This window comes from Pezoporus wallicus, unplaced genomic scaffold (assembly GCF_028554395.1).
Source record: "Pezoporus wallicus isolate ANWC-B61680 ecotype Strahan unplaced genomic scaffold, APGP_CSIRO_Pwel_v1 contig_5935, whole genome shotgun sequence".
NCBI classification, from domain to species: Eukaryota; Metazoa; Chordata; class Aves; order Psittaciformes; family Psittacidae; genus Pezoporus; species Pezoporus wallicus.
Genome location: NW_026637215.1, coordinates 1,053,717 through 1,071,022, shown reverse-complemented (window position 1 = coordinate 1,071,022; position 17,306 = coordinate 1,053,717). Strand labels below are relative to the sequence as shown.

The 17,306-nt window shown below is 44.8% G+C and overlaps 1 protein-coding gene across 4 annotated transcripts in view; it reads right to left on the bottom strand.

The window, feature by feature from the left end:
• Positions 1-11,039: 11,039 nt before the first annotated feature.
• EFCC1 (EF-hand and coiled-coil domain containing 1) overlaps positions 11,040-17,306 on the bottom strand; it is a 51,835-nt gene continuing 45,568 nt past the window's right edge. For 2 of the 4 annotated variants that reach the window (XM_057404195.1, XM_057404196.1), the window contains exons 6-8: positions 15,481-15,639; positions 13,104-13,173; positions 11,040-11,551 (exon numbers count right to left, since the gene is read on the bottom strand). In XM_057404195.1, the coding sequence (XP_057260178.1) occupies positions 11,418-11,551; positions 13,104-13,173; positions 15,481-15,639 (363 nt within the window). In that variant the 3' untranslated portion in view covers positions 11,040-11,417. The remainder of the gene's footprint in view (positions 11,552-13,103; positions 13,174-15,480; positions 15,640-17,306) is intronic. The other 2 variants (XM_057404197.1, XM_057404198.1) reach the window with 2 other exon arrangements.

Genomic DNA, 17,306 nt, shown 5'->3' with positions numbered 1-17,306 from the left:
TCTGCTCTGGAGCCAGGCTGAGAGAGCTGGGCCGGGGCAGCCTGGACAAGAGAAGGCTCCTGAAGGGGAGACCTGAGAGCAGCTCCAGTGCCTGAAGGGGCTGCAGGAAACCTGGAGAGGGGCTTGGGACAAGGGATGTAGGGACAGGCCAAGGGGAATGGCTTTAACCTGCCAGAGGGGAGACTGAGATGAGCTCTTAGGCAGAAGCTCTTCCCTGTGAGGGTGCTGAGGCGCTGGCACAGGGTGCCCAGAGAAGCTGTGGCTGCCCCATCCCTGGCAGTGTTCAAGGCCAGGTTGGACACAGGGGCTTGGAGCAAGCTGCTCCAGTGGAAGGGGTCCCTGCCCGTGGCAGGGGTTGGAGCTGGAGGAGCTTTAAGGTCCCTTCCAACACAAACCATTCTAGGATTCTATGATATAAAACAATGTGCAACTTTCTTGGATTGTAAGTACTGGAGTTCTATACTTATTAAATGAGATGATGGTGAATGTTCTGACAGGGAGACTGCATTTAAATTACTATGGTTTTCAAAAGGAAAATACTAAAACTTAGAAGCTTTTAAAAATGATTTTAGCACTTCCTGTGTTTCTGTAGGTTCTTGATAAGAAGGAAAGTGCCACCTAAATAAGTTACATTTCTATATGGCTAGCTATTTTTATGAACGTTACTGTGGTTAAACCCTGAAGCACATCGTGTCAGCCATAGGTAAGAGGAAGTGTAAACCAGACTGACATTAACGCAGTGACAGGGAAAAGAATTTAAGACCTTTTAAACAATGAAAAGAGAATTCTGACTACCTGAAAGGGGAATCACCAGGCAAATGGAGAAATATATGGTAGGAAACAACACACCTTCTTGCAGAAAGTATGCTTGAGATCTACAGTGATTTTTAGAGATTTGAAAAGCCATTGTGTAGTCTGCAAGATGTGATGCACAATGTGGTTTTGGTGGATATAAAGCTTTTCCTTCCATTTTGAATGACTTGTTTTTGGTACGTTATTAAAATGCTTACTACAAATCAAATACCCTTCAGAACTGAGGTATGCCAGGAAATATCTTCCCCTTCAACTTTCCCAGTTCTTTGATCTGATTTAGATAACCTATACTTTGTTCAGAAAGCAGATTTAAACTGGTTCAACCCAAGAGATGTATGTCAGTCGAATGGATGCCCCATTGCTCAGGGCTTTCATTTAGGATACGGGAGAGCTGGGTTTAATTCCTTCCTCTGCATAACATACAATTATTTATGCAAAGTGGAGCAGCTCCATCAGGAAAGATTAAGAGAGAACCCAGCGGGTCAGTAGTGCACAGGGTAGAGAATTGGTGATGATGTGGGAGACCAATGCTAAGTCCCTACTTGATTATATTCAATCTCCCAGCTCCTGGGTGAGTTCCATATCCCTGGACTGCTGGTTATACTGACGAGCTCTTAATGCAATTTAGATCAGCTAAATCAAATCCAGTTTAACGAATTGAACTTTTTCTGGCCAAAGTATCTAAGTGGAAAATTCCTGGTCTGTTCTGCTTGCTAAGCTTGTACTTCCTCCAGCTGTGTGAAGGGACTGATACATCACCTCTTCTTCCCTCTGCCGCCCTGAGGACTTTGCTTACTGGGTCCTCATCACTCTGTAGAAGGAAGAGCCATTAACATGGATGTCCTGACCGAATTCATCAGTGGCATTCTTTTTATCTGAACATGTGTTTTCCATAGGGTTGGGTAGTCTCTAGCAGCTACCTATTTCACCTTAAATGTGGGTAAAGAATCCTTTCTACACTGCTCCCCTCCCACAGAGCCCAGTTCTTGGGGCAGGCCCCGGTGCTGCTCCTCTGCTCACAGTCCGTGCCCTTGCTTAAAGGTCTCTGCTGGAGTCATTCTTCACCACAGCACACAGTGCATTGATTTTCCACGTTTCTCAGAGTGACTGTGCCTGCTGTGAGCTCTCTGTTTCCATAGTGATGTGCTTAGCACTCTGTCACCACGGTCAGGACTGATTTCCCATTCTAGGTAGGGCACATCCCTTGCCAGGCTGGGTTTTCATCGTGTCACGTATTTCATCGTGCTGAAATATCACATTATTTTCTCATCTGTTGTCTGGTAACTTTCCTTTTTTCCCTCTTCTGTTTTGTTGGAACTTTCTGAGCAGAAATGGAATTTTCCCCTTCCCATTATTCAAGCCAGGAGTGCTTTAAAACTGCAAACAGACATTCTCCTTCCACTGAAGCTAAGTGGGATAGCTCTTGGGGTGTCCTTTCTGCTGCCCCGGTGGGGGGATGCCCACAGAGCCCCTGTTTCACATGGGGACACACGTACACCCACAACCTCAATAGGACTAACCCCTGTGCACTGAGGAGACCGCTTAGATCAGGTAGGAACTGATCAGTCTCAAGTTCTCTCCCATTTTCCCTTGGGGTATTTAGAGGGATAAGCAAGCTCTCCAGCACCTCAGCCAAAAGAAGTCGTGGAGGATTACTGTGGCCTAAAAAACTCCCTGCAGGAGCCTCTCCCCCAGGGTTTTTTACTAGTACTGTGCACACCTGTAACAGGGATGGGACTTCTCAGGGGGTCTGCCAGTGCTCAGGATAAGCCAAAGCAGGAGTTTTGATCTCCACATAGTAAAAACATGGTCTGGATGAGCAGCATAAAGAATAGGTTTTGATTTCAACAAGCCTTTTTAGGATAAGAACAGCATCCGTTCACTTGGTACCTCTCACCAGGATTCTTAAACTCTTGGCATAACGTGACTGACCTGAGGACAGAGTTGTAGTAACTTCAAATGCACGTAGCAGTGCCACCAGCTCACCAAGAAAAGGCAGGTATTTTGTGCCTTTGTCTTGCATTGACTCTTCGAATTCAAGTGTCTTTGCTGTTACTCTTATCAAATACTGTTTGTGCACATGGTATGAAACGTTCTCTTGTTCTTGCATATCCAGTGGTTACTTTATTCAGAGAAATAAATGCACATGGACTGGTAAAACACAATTAACCAGGCAGATTTCACTCCTGAGGAGCTCATTCCCCGTGTAACTTACTGTGAAGATGGTGGGACTTCTACGGGCTGGTTCATAATGCTGTATGCACTTCAGAGCACAAAGACAAATGAGAGTTATTGGAAGCAAGCGGGGAATGTAAAGCACTGACCCACGTAGGTGCCCTTGATCAGGCAATGTAGAAGCTGTTTATTGGAAATATCCCTTATCTGCCTTCTGCCAGGCAGACAACCATTTATTCTCCCGATGCAAAAGCTAAGGTCAAAGGAAATGGTGAATACTGGGGGACCTGGGGCTGAGCAAGGGTAGAGTCAAGTGAGTGACTAAGTCCTCTAGATATAGCTGAGGAGCTTATCGTTACACTGGCACTGATGGCTGAACAGAGCAAATATGCTCAAATAGTTTGAGTAGCAAGATCACCTTGTCTTTACTTATGAGGGGTGGGGGGGTGGGGGGTGTGTATGCACAACTCAGCCATTGCTGAGGAGATTTTCTGAGGCATTATCCATGTATTACTATGAAAATTAAACTCGAACCTGAATGATTATGGTTCACTTTTTCTTCTCATAATGGTGTAAAATGCTTCCAAAGCCCTTTCTGGGGGTCTGTTTAGCACTCCTGCACTGTAACACAGTTGTAGTTGGGCTGCGTCGGCATTCCGGTTTCCATACCTGCTATCACTTGTATGGAAATTTTCACGTGGCATTGGCTGGGCAAGGAGTGATAGGGAGGAAAGAATGGAAAATGGGACTTCCGTCTGCTGTTTGCTTGTGTGGCAGTGTATGAGCCAGCCAAAGGCTCATCTTCAGTTCCAGTGTCCTTCAAATACCTCCAACTGTTTCTTTCCAGCAGAAGTTAGGAGCAGGTCTCTGTAACACTATCATTCAACAGCAGATGCAGCTTTAAAACGATTTACAGCATTTATTCACCTGTTCAGCAATGAAGTGGATCTGGAATCTCCAGGATTCCTCCATTAAGAAGGAATTTCCAAAGTCTCCTGCAAATGGCTGCAGTTAGTTCTTTCCGGTTTTAGTAGCAGAGTTTATGACCGTTTTCTGTTTTGAAGTCTGTTTCTGTTTATCAGGCGATGTAAAACGTGTCGTAGGATTTGAATTGGCTGTAAGAAGTCTTACCACTTCTTAGTTCTAAGCTCCATTTTCCTTAAAACCCATACACAGAGTAGTAAGCTCTGTTTTCCTGCTGCACAAAAGAATAAAGAAAACCAAGCTTTTAGTATTGCCAATTCTTTAAGGTTTAAAAGCCTCTGAGGTTGGGATTCCTCATGGCATTGGGCTTTTTTCCATCACAAAGAGAGTTGGGATGAAGTGCAACATGAACATGGGGTTTTGTCAAGGATAGACTTTCTGGTTAAGTGAGGGACATGGATATCTCATGTTGGGATAGTCATGGGCTCTGCTGTCACTTTGTTTTCTTGCTGTATATTTTCTGTAACACTCTCTCTGTTCATGATGTTAGTGATGAAAAACACCAGCTGTATGTCTTGACACTGCATGTCTCCATGTAAAAAGCTCCAAGAACCACAGAATAGGCGAGGCTGAAGGGACCTCTGGAGCTCTTCTGTGCTCAAAGCATGGTCAGCTGGAGCACGTTCCTGCCATGTCCGGTTGTGGTATGAGTATCTCCAAGGCTGGAGACTCCACAACCTGCTGCAGTGTTTGACCACCCTCACAGTAAAAAGAGCCCCCAAATTAAGAAAGTATCTTCTTATGTTTAAATGGGATTACTTGTATTCCAGTTTGTGCCTATTGCCTTTTGCCACCACCTTCATCTCGGTGGAAAGAGATCAAGACTCAAGTCCCTCTGGATTCAAAGCACAGACTTGAGTTTCAGCTCCACCTTTCCCAGATGAGTACCTGAGCACTGGATTCTCCAGACTGACTGTGTGAGGGTGGGTGTCTTCCCATCGCAGTGCTGTGCTCTGAGTGCAAACCCCTGGCTCTTTGTATTCCCCTCTCGTCCTCTCTGATGATGAGTCAATCTCTTAATGGCCTATTGAATATTTAATTGTTTATCATTAAATGGATAGCTCAAGTATTTGATCTTGTATCTCTGGATGACTTTACAGCACAGACAAGCATGCTCTTTAGTTGTTCCTCATATGATTTATCAGTCAGTAATCTCTATTGAAATTCAATTATGCTGACGTATATTCCCTTTAATGAATTTTCACCACTGTTTTCCAATGCTAATCCAAGTTCCAGTAAAGTACCTTCAGAAATGGTCCTCAGAGAAGGAGCAAGCAGGTTTTCACCCGAACCTGTTATGAAATCCGTCGTATTTGAGACATTGAAAGCAGTAGCAATACTCATACCGTGCCACCTTTGTTTGCTGGGACTTGCTCTGAAAAACTGTCCTTCAGCTTTCCTCACTTGCATCTCACTGACATGGTCTCAGTTCCACAGCTGCTGACATCTTTGGCCATACAGCAGATAGAATACAAGCAAGGAAAATTCACTCTCTCCTTCTGAGAGTTTTCTGTACAGTTCTTGTCAGCAGAGCATCCTCTCCCATCGTCTCACTACTGTCAGGTATGTTCTGTTTCAGTCTCAGCTGTACTTTTTTCCCTCTGTTCTTGTACTTTTTAATGCCCATGATCTGTCCTGCTCTAACTCTCCAGAGTTTGGGAATGACTTGGACAATCAATGAAATACTGGTATCGTTTGAGGTCAGCCTACCATGACTTGCAACTATTTCCTTTCATAAAAAGGTCGATAAACTCTTCTGCTTCTCTGGAGGGAAAAACCCCAACAAGAAACGCAGGAGTTTGCAAAGAAGAAAAGAAATGACAGTTATAGATATTAACATCTTTCTTGATGGTGTGTGGCTGCTGGGATGGAGGACTCTGCCCTGCACGTAAGCTGGAAGTCCTGCAGTACAAGTTCAAACTTCAGTTCCTGAGAGCAACGCATTGCTGTTAAAATGATCACCACAGAAGTAAAATATCCAGATTTATCAATATCATATGAAAAATCCATTTCTCTTTCTCCCTCGGTTCACTTTCCAAGTTCTCTCTTGCTAAAGATGCTTCCTTCACGTCTGAGGAAGTGTCATCTACCTGAACATCCTGGTTGAAATACTGAGGTTAAAGTGGTCACTAAGAGCTGCTGTAAAAATGCAGTTTCTTCCTCCTGCATCAGAACCTCTTTGATGTTCCCTGACCAGAAAAGGATCAGTTTTGTCATTATTCCTTACTGCTTATGTCCTGAAATAGCTCTGTATTTCAGGATTTGAAATGCTTCCTATCTCTTATCTCTCCCTACTTGATATATTGTTGTTCAGTTCAATAGCTCCTTAAAGCTGGTTTTGCGACTCAAATCATTGGTTCTCTCCGTTTTCTTTACATATAGCTTTAGCCAGGGAGGTGAAAGCAGCTCCAGCTGTGTTTTCCCTCTTGGTAGGTTCTCTCCAGGGTTAATGATGTTCTCTACAGATGCAGTTTAACCCAAGCTGTTGTACAGCTTGAGTTACAAAATGCATGCAGAGGATCAGGCAATCGTTTTGCTTCCCTCTCTAGAAGACTGCAGTAGAAGTGTGACAGCAGAGCCTGAGGCAAGCCCTCCTGCATGGGATCTCTGTTCCCACCCTCACGCTGGAGAGAGCGCGTCTTTTAGTTTGTGGTGTGTTATGTGTAATCACAGGAAATGTTATGTTGGTTCTTGCAGTCTCTATTGAGAAGGAGTGTGCTTTAATGGTGGAGCTGCTGGTAAGAGGTTTTCTCTGCACTGGTGGTAGAGGTGACCTAGAAGTGGTTTCCATGGCAGTGGATGTGCTACGTGCTGCTGATGCCAGGCTCAGAGGAGGCCCCAGGAAGCTGTTGGGTTTAAAGTGTGAGCCCGTTCCGAGCGACTTTCAAATGACTCTCCAAGCTGGTGACATTCTGGGCTGCCCCTCAGCGCTTTGGCAGATGAGTCAGTGGTGTCTCAGCCCTGGGCAGGACAGATGCTTGTTCACAGCAATTAACAGCCGTGCTGGCTTCCTCTGTCCTCCCCAGCGCTGGTCTCTGGTGGTGAGGGCTGCAGTGCTGCTGCGGGTGCTGCACGAGCGTTGTTACCGAGGTTAGTTCAAAACCAAAAAAGATCCTCCCATGGGTATTGCGTCTTTTTTATTTTGCAATCCCATTTTTTATGTAAAGAGTGTGTTTGGGTTGGATTGTTTCACCCTCCGCAGATCTTCTTTTGTTTTCCTTCCTGTTTTTTAGCCACCTTCACAGGTAGAAAATCCCTCACAAAATACACGACCTCCTCCCCTTTGTTGGAGAACTTCTTTTCTTCCTCTAGTTGTGAAAAAAATCAGTAGGAAATAATCAGCAAAACCAGAACCACCAAACAGGAAAACCTTCAAGCACAGAAATGATCCCTAACTGTCACAGCACGAAGATGCTAACTGGAAGAAGGTGAAGGGGACGAAAGGAAGTTGAGCTGTTCTGGCATGCAGAGGCAATGGCAGAGAAGTGCTTCTCCATCACCCTGGGGTTTCCACAGCAGCTGAGCAGGCTGGCTGGAGCACTGAGTTCACTGCCCATGGATGGGAGCTCCACTGAGGATATGCACGTGCTGCTGAAATGGGCAGTGCGTGGTGGAGGTGTGGTGGGGAGTGCTGATTCTGTCTTCCTGCTTTCCATGGGGAAAGGTCTGGTAGCATCCCAAAGCCGTGCATATTCAGTCAGCCCAGGTGCCTGCCACAGCCACAGCTGAGGGCCACCAACCTGCTCTAACAGACAGTGCCACGGGGAATGGGCGCAGATGTTTCCACTGGTGGGGTACAGAAGAGTGGGATAGAAACCAAACAGGGACTGACATTCTGGCCTCTTGAACGTGAAGTGTAATTCAGGAAATAGTGATGCCTTTCAGTTGGATTTCACACTAAGAGACACACTCTATTGCTTTTGTATTTTGTGGGGTTATACATAAAATTATGAGGGAAATAAGATAATGTAAATATTAAAGGATTCAGCGTCTTAAACTCCATGAAATCATAAACCTACAAGAAACCCTTGGCCTTTTAATGGGATGTGTTGCACACATGCTGTGTGAGTTTATTGCCATTCTCTCATACCAAGCAATTCTATTTTACACAGCACTGCTGGAAAGTGTTCCCTTCTTCTTCTTAACAGTAAGATGGAAACAAAGGCAGGAATCTAAACAGCCTTTCATCACTGTGGTGCACCACGTGCAGGGGGTTGGAACTGGATGAGCTTTAAGGTCCTTTCAGCCCAAACCAGCCTGGGATTCATCTGGGATGTGTGGTTGTACTTTTTAAAGGGAAGGCTTTTGAACGTGCTTTGTCACCTTTCAGTTTTTGTTCAGGTTGTTGTCTCAGTTTTTGTTCAGCTTAGACTTACTGCACGTTTCCTGTCATGTGAAATAACCGTGCACATCCAAACCTGCATCTGTGCTAGATGTGCAACTGCAGAGCACGTTACTGTGAGGACGGCTCCAGTCGTTCAGAGGAGCAGTTTGTTCCAGAGCCAACAATGTGGGTAACGACTGCTCCTATATTATTGTTTGACATCTGGTGAAGCTGCTGATGGTACTGATCAGATATTTCAGTTTGCTGCTTGTTTGGACACAATTCCAGTACTCAGAGAGGCAAGAAAATAAAATAAATGAGAATAAAAGGTAGCTGAAACGTGCAGTAATCACTCGATTGAAGCTGGGCCTTCAAGGAAAAATGGAATGTGGCTTTCCTCCTCAGGACTGCTGTGCAGATGCTGAACACGTTCCACATTGCAAACCAAACTGTGGAAGCCTGCCTGCTGGGGAGGCAGAGCTAGAGGTTTCCCCATCGCACTGATATAAAATCGCATCTTTATGGAGCATCACACGAAACACATGGCAGCTTCAGCAGCACTGCTGACAGGCTCAGGAGGAAGCAGTATGGCAAAAGGGGAGAAGGAAAAAGTCAATTTTGGGGTCACCAAGGAAGGTCTTTCCTAGTGCAGTGCTTTGCTTTGCCTCTGGTTTCCAGCAAGAATTTGACTTTCTTGATGCATCCTGAATAACAGGTTCTTCTTATAGAAATACTACAAGTCTGATTTGTTTTATAGTAATTACTCTTTGGAGTTAAAATAATCATCTTTTATTGTTAAAAGGTTAATCAGCACATGCTGATGTACCAAAAGTGATTCTGATCTAGGCATTTCTTAGAGAAATAAACATGTTACAGGACTGGAAGCTAACTCAGGAAGATGGGATTTTGCTGCTTCTTACATCAGTTAAATGCTGCTGCTTTATTCATGAAAGCTTCCTTTTATCTCAACTGTTTGCATCTTCCTTAACACCAGTTTAGGTCTCCAGGGACATTTGCAGTTCCAGTTCATGCTGCTCGGATAGGCTGTGCAGTGCTCACTCAGATGATGTTGCTCCTGCCCTGTTTTGGGCACAAGGACAGCAGTTCACTTCATAGCCTAGACATTTCTAGGAATATATTAGAAAGGGAAGTGGAAACTTCGTGGTGAAAAAGGTACTAAAGTATACAATTAGCACAGGAATTTTAACGGTGCATGAGTATGTATCATCTGAATACACATGCACACGTGTATGTATACATAGAGTGGGTACAGGAAATAATACCAATTGAAATGAGGAAAGACTCCTGCAGCACATGAGACTATCCATAGTCAGGTGTGTACTGATCATAATCCTGTTCCTGAAGCATCTCTTCTGCTGACTCCACACCCAGGTCATGCTTATTTCATGATGTGCTGGCATTTTCTCTCCCTATGGATGCAGTACTCCTGGGAAAGTGAGAGCGAGCTGCCCAGAACATAAGCTGATACCTGAGTTTTATTAGAGAATGAACAGAAGCAGGGAACTAACTTCTGCTCCTTTTAATTTCTACCTGTTCCACATTTAATGTATACTTTTAATATCGTATTAGCATGTAGTTTAGTGTATACTAAGTAATAGTATATTATTCTTAGTATTATATTAGTAATAGATTTAGTATTAGTATAGTTTTCTTTCTGACAGGGTGAATATTGCACTATGTATGTACGTCCCCTCTAATTTATCTTTATAAAAAAATCTATATTAAAAATATAGCTCTATTCTTACAATATTCTTCTGTTAAAGCAGAAACCCCAGGTAAAACACCATTGAAGAGGGCTGGGTCTGTTGTTTGCAAAACACCTTTTCTTCTCTCTAAAATGAAATGAAAATACCTGCTGCCAGTTTTTGTTACCACCATGGCTCTAAATGCATGGATGGAGGTGTGTGCAAGCAATCCAGTGCATCCTCAATAGAAAGGAATAGATATGTTCTTGTTCCACAGAGTGCATTGTGGTACGGTCCTTATTCGTGTACAAAAACCATACGTGCACAGTTCTGAATTGAATGGTCTTATTTCACTGCTGGTGTTATCTCAGGCAAATCATTTCACATCCTTAAAAGACACACAAAGCATCTTTTTAATACCATAACTTCAGCTGAGTCATTTAGGAGCTCTGTTCCTTACGTTTCTGTGAACGGAACAGCAAAGGCACCTTGGACACAACTTTTGTTTTTACTTTTGCCCCCAGGAAAGATCTTATTGCTGATTAAAAGGTAACATGGCTCCGCGATTAGGGGCAGTGTTTCACATTAACTGCACTGCAAGTGGGGCCTTGCTTTGCGTGCCTGCAGCTGCACCGAGGGGAGGGAAGTGAGAGAACAAGGGTGGGTGTACACAGCAGCTGTTGCAAAGGGCTTTCTCAACCCTTCCTTCCCCTGAGAGCCTGGGAACAAGGTAGTTTTGTACCTCTGTCGAGCAGGTAGATTTAGCTTTTCATGTCAATTCTAAGACCACTGTCAGGAAAGACTGCTGAGGATTTCTAAGGCAGCTCTATAATTGCAAATACAGAATTCAGCAGGGCAGTAACCAGTCCAACTTCAGAGTTCAATAAGGTGAACAGCTGAAACACCAATAGAGACACACAAACACGTTACACATGAGCCCTTAAAACCTGCGCTGCTGGCATCCCCTCGTGTTGGTGTTTGTCATGCAGCCGTGTTGTCACGTTTCTGTTAAGGAAGCGGTTCACTTGCCAGTGATAACGTGGGCTGCCTTTTGCTTTGGAAATGAGCTACAACCTGTGCCCAGGCAGTGTGCAACCAGGCCTGAACAGGCGAACAGGCCCAGTCTGTGTGCTTGGAATGGTTTTTATTTGGGTAAGTGGCACAGTTACAGGCCATCACGCAAGGATGCGTGTCACAGACAGACATCGCTACGTGATCCTCACGGCGTGGGACCACTCCGGATGTGAGGGAGGGCTTTGACGTTAGCTGAGGCACTGGTGCTCTTCCCAGAAGCAGTCTACCTCGGGTTTCATGGCTGGATTATTCTGTTGCTCTGGTCCATCACTGAGCTCCTCTTCACTCATGTGCCTTTGAAGGGACGAGGACTGTTGTTCTGGGAGTACTCGGCATGCTGCTCAGCAGGAGATGACCAGCGGGTTAGACAGGGCCTGACGACTCTGTGCCTTCTCCAGAGGCTGGCTTTGTAGGAGTTCACAGCCTGCCAGCTCGTGGTAAAGAGTGTCTAGGACTTCCAATAGGTGGGCTTTTCCTTCCAAAAGAAAATTGCAAACATTATCATTTGGACAAAGGCAGAAAGTTGCAGTTTAACAATTGTAACACACGCTCTGTTCTTCAAAGGTGCCATTTCTTGTCATTAACATAAAAAGTCTAAATTTTGAAGGCAAACAATGAATTCCTGTCCCTATAAAGATGTTGTGGAACTGGATTCAAGGACTGTTTTCTCTACTGATTCTCTTGCTTCATTCACTGAGTTCTCACATGCTTGTGTGAACAAAGACTATTTCAGGGCACACTAAAGAGCTGCCAATCCAAGCATCCACCTAGTCCTGTCAAAGAGGAAGACGATGTTTGAATGCAAAGACTTAGGAAAGCTGCTAACGTAAGTGCACAGCCAGCAAATGGAAAGCAGAGAGGATGAGCTGTTTCTGGCAATGGGGATGCAGAACGGACAGGGAGCTGTGCAGGTCACTTCACTGTTGGTGTCATTTTAGGAAGCTGAGCTGTGCTGCTGCAGTTACAGATGGAGGTGCTTTATTGCAGCAGCAGCACTTGGAGCCAAGTGTTTCTGTGCAGGGTAAGTGGTAGCACCTTCTGGACACTTGTGCTGCGGGTATTAACAGTCTCCTCTCCTCCTCACCAGGAGAAATCTGACCTATGGCTCAGCCACCAAAGGGCTCTGTCTTTGCCTCCTTTGCTCTCCTTCCTCTGCAGCCACGCCAGACAGCCCGGCGTAGCTCTGGGCTGCCCATGCCCTGGATTGCTGGACACTAGCAACAAGGCCTTGAAACTGCAAACCCAGAAAGGCTTGTGTGTTATCCTGCCTAAATCACTGCCAATAATGTTCCCCAAAATTAAACCCTTAGGTCCCATCTAGTCTTTTATAAGCTTGTCTTTGACTACTGTGTGCCTAATAAAGGCACCTCCATGCCCTGTTCTTAGGACTGGTACAGGATGTTCGTTTCTTGAAGGTAATCACAAATGCTCTGCTGATAGGAGCGAAGTAATCAAATATAAACCTCCAGGCTGGGAGCCCTGTGTGGCTCCTCTAAAGCAGCTCTGGCACACCAGAGCATTGCCAAGGGAGAGGAGTTTGTGAGGTTAATTTCCATCTGAGGAACATGCAAGGCTATTATTAGAGGAGTGCAGGTTTCATCCATTTTCTTGACAGAAATATTCTGGTTTGTGTATCCTGTTTGTGTTGCAGCAGAGGGGTTCAACACACAGTGGGATAGCAAACCCAATAAATAGGTGCCTTACATACTTGGTAATGTTTTCCACTTTCTCATGTCAAGAAATCCCCACAGACATTAGTGGGATACTGAGTTGTGCTCCTAAGGCCAAATTCTAATTAAAATGTGGCTAAAATAAGCCCTAGATGTGTCCCTGTTTCTCATGTGTCACAGACTCTAGTCATCACTTCCTATAGGTAATCTTCTCGCACAGTACTTCTTTCTCCCTAGCCTGTCCCCCAGTATTTGACATGTATTTCTTCCTACTCATCTGTTCACTATCTATCCAGTGTTTTCCCCCAAGGACACTTTCCATGCCTCTTGGGCTTTACAGGTGAGTTTTTTTCTTACCGGGCTGGGGATCACGGCAGGATTCCAGAGTGCTCAGCAAGATTTTCCCCAAGGCTCGCTTAGATATGTTCTTTAAAAAACAAGATAGCATTATGGTACAAATATGTCCTTCACCACTTCATATGTAGGCAACAAAATCTATGTGCAGTGTATGTGCATTTGAAACTGAAACCAAAATGGAACTGAATCCTGATAACACAAGACCTGCTGTTGGCTTCATTATCAAGCGTTTTATCTTAGATACTGGTCAAATAACAGCAGTTTGTGGAGGGCCCCAGTTCCTTAATATGGCTGTAGAAGGAGAAATAACAGGGATTCAGTGGAGAATACAGAATTTTCCACAGGGTGTTCCTGAACAAACCTGGATGGTAAGGAGCGTAAGCAGGGCATGCCCGACAGTGAGGAGCACACAGGTACTGGAGTGTCATCCCAAAAGGAGCCTTCTCAGCCCCAGCTGTGCCAGGAGTCACTGGGAACCATTCAAGGTGTAAGTCAGGCCCACTGACACAGGCTAGAGATACAGTGAGATGGCAAAGGGTGGAAACTACTTGTGAGAACTACTCAGGATTTGGATGGTCTTTTTCAGAGGTACGTTTACATCAGGAATCTGTTGGGACACTACCTCCTGTGTCTGGAAAACAAAGTCTCTTCATTTGTGATGCAGACACTAATGCCCTCTCAAGCTGGCACACACTTTAGTACTAGAACACCCCCATCTGCAGGGGCATGTTGTTCTTGTTACAACTTCAGGAACTGAAAATAGATGGAAGCTACTCTGGAAGAAAGATGATGACCTCCCTCACTAACACTGGTCCTCACCTTCTGCTCAGGGCCCCAGGGACTGAGGCATAGTGGAATGCACTTTGCAGCAGGCTTGGATTACACATTACCTCTGAACACAGAGCACAGTTTTAATAGTCATACAATCCCAGCCTGGTTTGTGTTGGAAGGGCCCTTAAAGCTCATCCAGCTCCAACCCCTGCCATGGGCAGGGACACCTTCCACTAGAGCAGCTTGCTCCAAGCCCCTGTGTCCAACCTGGCCTTAATTCCTGACAGGATGGGCATTTGCCTTGGGACAGTCACTGCTTTGAGGTGGATTCTGTTTCAAATGAGATGCTTGGGATATTTAAAACATCAAGGTGAATATACTGGGGAAGTGACACCTAAACCCATAATTTCTGATGAATAAGCATTCTTTTACCTGCAGTATATCCCATCAGGGGTTTAAGGGATCCTTGCTAAACTCTACTGGGGATGCTGTAAATTTTCTTCTTCATTGACAGCATCATTGCCTGTGCTAGTTCTATGGAAGCTGGCAGCATGTGGTGGTGTGATTCCAGCAAGGATCAGCATGACGTGCTGTTATCACTGAGACAGGGCACATTGTGTGATGGATTGTCTCCTAACAGAAATGACTTGCAATAATACAGCTGACCAGTGAATGACATGTTGAAGGCTTGACACAAAAGGTTATTATGCTTGTTGCCAGTCATAGTCTTTACTAGCTTAATCCTTCACTGGATTGGTACTGATGCATGTGTCAGACCTGCAGTAGGAAAGTAAAGTTTCCAGGTGAAGTGCTAAAATAAGTTACCAAATGATGAGATATTGCACTTGTTCCCTAGAGTCATCAGTGGAACATGAGCGTACTCCAAACAACAGAAAGTGATCATAGGAAACATTCTCATCTCACACAGACTGGGCAGTGCTGTGCTGGAAACTGAGGAGAACCCTCAGTCATAATGACACAAACAGTTCCTAGCAGTCCAGTGTGTCTCCCAATGCACTCGTCCTGCAGTTTATCTGCTTTGCCCATCTTTTGGCCAGCACTTACCATTATCGTTCCCAAGCAGGAGATCTCAAGTTATTTTCTAAAGGACTGGCCATATACTTCTGGGATATTATTGCATCAGCTTTGTTAAATCCCTGTTTGGATTATTTGCTAGGTAAGAAACTTCTTATTAAAAACCCATTATTGACCCATAGGGAGGAGTTTTATCCCTTTAATACTAACTCAGTGTCACATTAGGATGCAGTTAAACAAAGGTCCTTTGCTAGCAGGAAGAATAATCTCATATAAACTTTTCACATTACTAGCATTTTCTTTTTCCTCGTTTCTTCCCAATTTTTGTTTAGAAGATAATGAGAGCTTGGAGATCTGGAGCCACGGAGATCTCTAGGCTTCTTTTGGGAAGTCAGCCATAGGGGTCTAAAAGTGTTCTGCAATCACGAGGCAGTTCCCAGGGCAACCACAGGTAAAACGTGTCCTGATGTACAGGGCTTTGTCATTAACAGAAGGTATGAACACCCTTTTTAGTTTGGGAAGGACACCATCAAACCCAGTTTTAAGTCTCTGCACTGCTTTCTTGCCATACCAAGTCTCGAAGTTGCTGAAGCAGCTGTAAAACATCCATGAGCTTTTCCTCCACCAGGGACAGCCTAACTCTCTCCGTCTCCACCATCTGCAGCTCCATCTTCAGCCCTTCGGTCTCCTCCACCTTTTGCTGCAGCTCACCTAGCAATGGGCATTTCATCTGGACAATGACACAGGAAAATAAAAGCACTGGAGCTTTTCCCTTTCTTGCCCACTAACTGCAAAGCTGAGTTTTCCCCCTTAGCTGGTAAATATCAGTTCACACCAGGTTTTCCTGAAGGGAAGTGTTTCTTTAACATACCACATGAAGTGAAGAGTCAGTGGTTCCAGGGATGCATGCTTTGCTCTCGTGTGTAATGGCCATTCATTTGACACTGGATGCAAGCAGATCATCCAGAAATCTCAAATACTAGCATTGCTATTTCAGTTTTCTGATCTTGTGCATTCCTGTCATCCTCTAGAAAGCACAAAGTGATTTGTGTGCCCTCACCAGCGTAACCAAATCTTTGTCTTACTACTCCTACCATGTCAGTCTTGCCATACCAAGCACCAAGTATGTATACTCATACCAAGTATATATATTCAATGAAATAAGAAGGTAAGTAGCAGACAAGTATTTTGGTTTAAAAGGTGTCTTAATCTCTTTTCCCTTAAGATTCTGGTTCTGCAAAATACTGGTGTTTGCGCTTGGTGAAGCATTGGTTTGCAGCCAAGTACAGAAAAGACTCCAGTAAGACTTCAGAGCCCTATGGAAATCCTGGCCAGGAGGAGACTCCTCAGACCTGGAGCTCCCAACGCTGCCCTGTCAGTCAGTGCAGGCCTCCTAGGATTCAAAAGGTTGCTTTTGTTTCAGTGCAAAATCCAGGTGACAGTTTTGACCCTCAAAGCTGCCACACCATTTACAGACCTCCATCTCTTTGTCACAGACCCAGGCTGTGGCAGATATGTGACCAAGCCACTAAAAAGAGCCAGATTTCCCTGGAAAATATGGCACTTAAATGTTAATTTTGGACCTTTGGGGGCACTGAGAGTTTTCAGGTTTATGAATGAAAGTACCTCATTTCTCAGTCACACTGTGCCCAGCATTCTGAAGTGTTACCATGCCTTGCACTTTGTGGTGGCAAACACAATCTAAATAGATCTATTAGTATTACACCGAGTAACAAAATCACGTGGGGTGCATGCCAAGTTTGGTGGCTCTGTTATCCCTTTTTGTTGTCCTGTTTTATCTTCGCTGCAGCTTTAGAGATAACTAAGGAGAGAGTTGAACTCAAAAAGCCCTGATACGCACACTATGTAATAGATCTTTTTTTCTGTGGAAACTTCTATCCTAATGAATGGTGGGAAGGAACTTTAACTCCCTAAAACACAGGTGTCAGAGTGAAAACAGAAAACAATCCCTGATCCACAGCGAGGTCAGTTTAGGTCCTGACAGTGCTAATAGGAAATCAGCCTGTTCTGTCAGCACTGTGAGCTCTGCCCTGCGAGGCACTCCTGCTCCCTGGGCTATACAACAGCTCCAGAAGTTTGGATCACTGCATCTGGTCCGTCTGCCAAGCAGTGATTCCGGCAGCCCTGCCTGAACCCTGCTTTGGGAGGAAGAGAGGAACATTTTCCTGCGTGGAGAGCCACCTTTGTTACAGTGCTGTGGCAGCACTCCCACTGACACACTGCAAGTACTCCAGCAGCTGAGGGAGGTTTGCAGTGAATGGAATGTGCTTTCCTTTATTATACTGCAGATTGCCTCTGCACTGTTCATCCCACCTGACATAGGCAGGTACTACACATACGGAGTTCTGCCCCCCTGCACAGCTGAAGCAGTGTGTG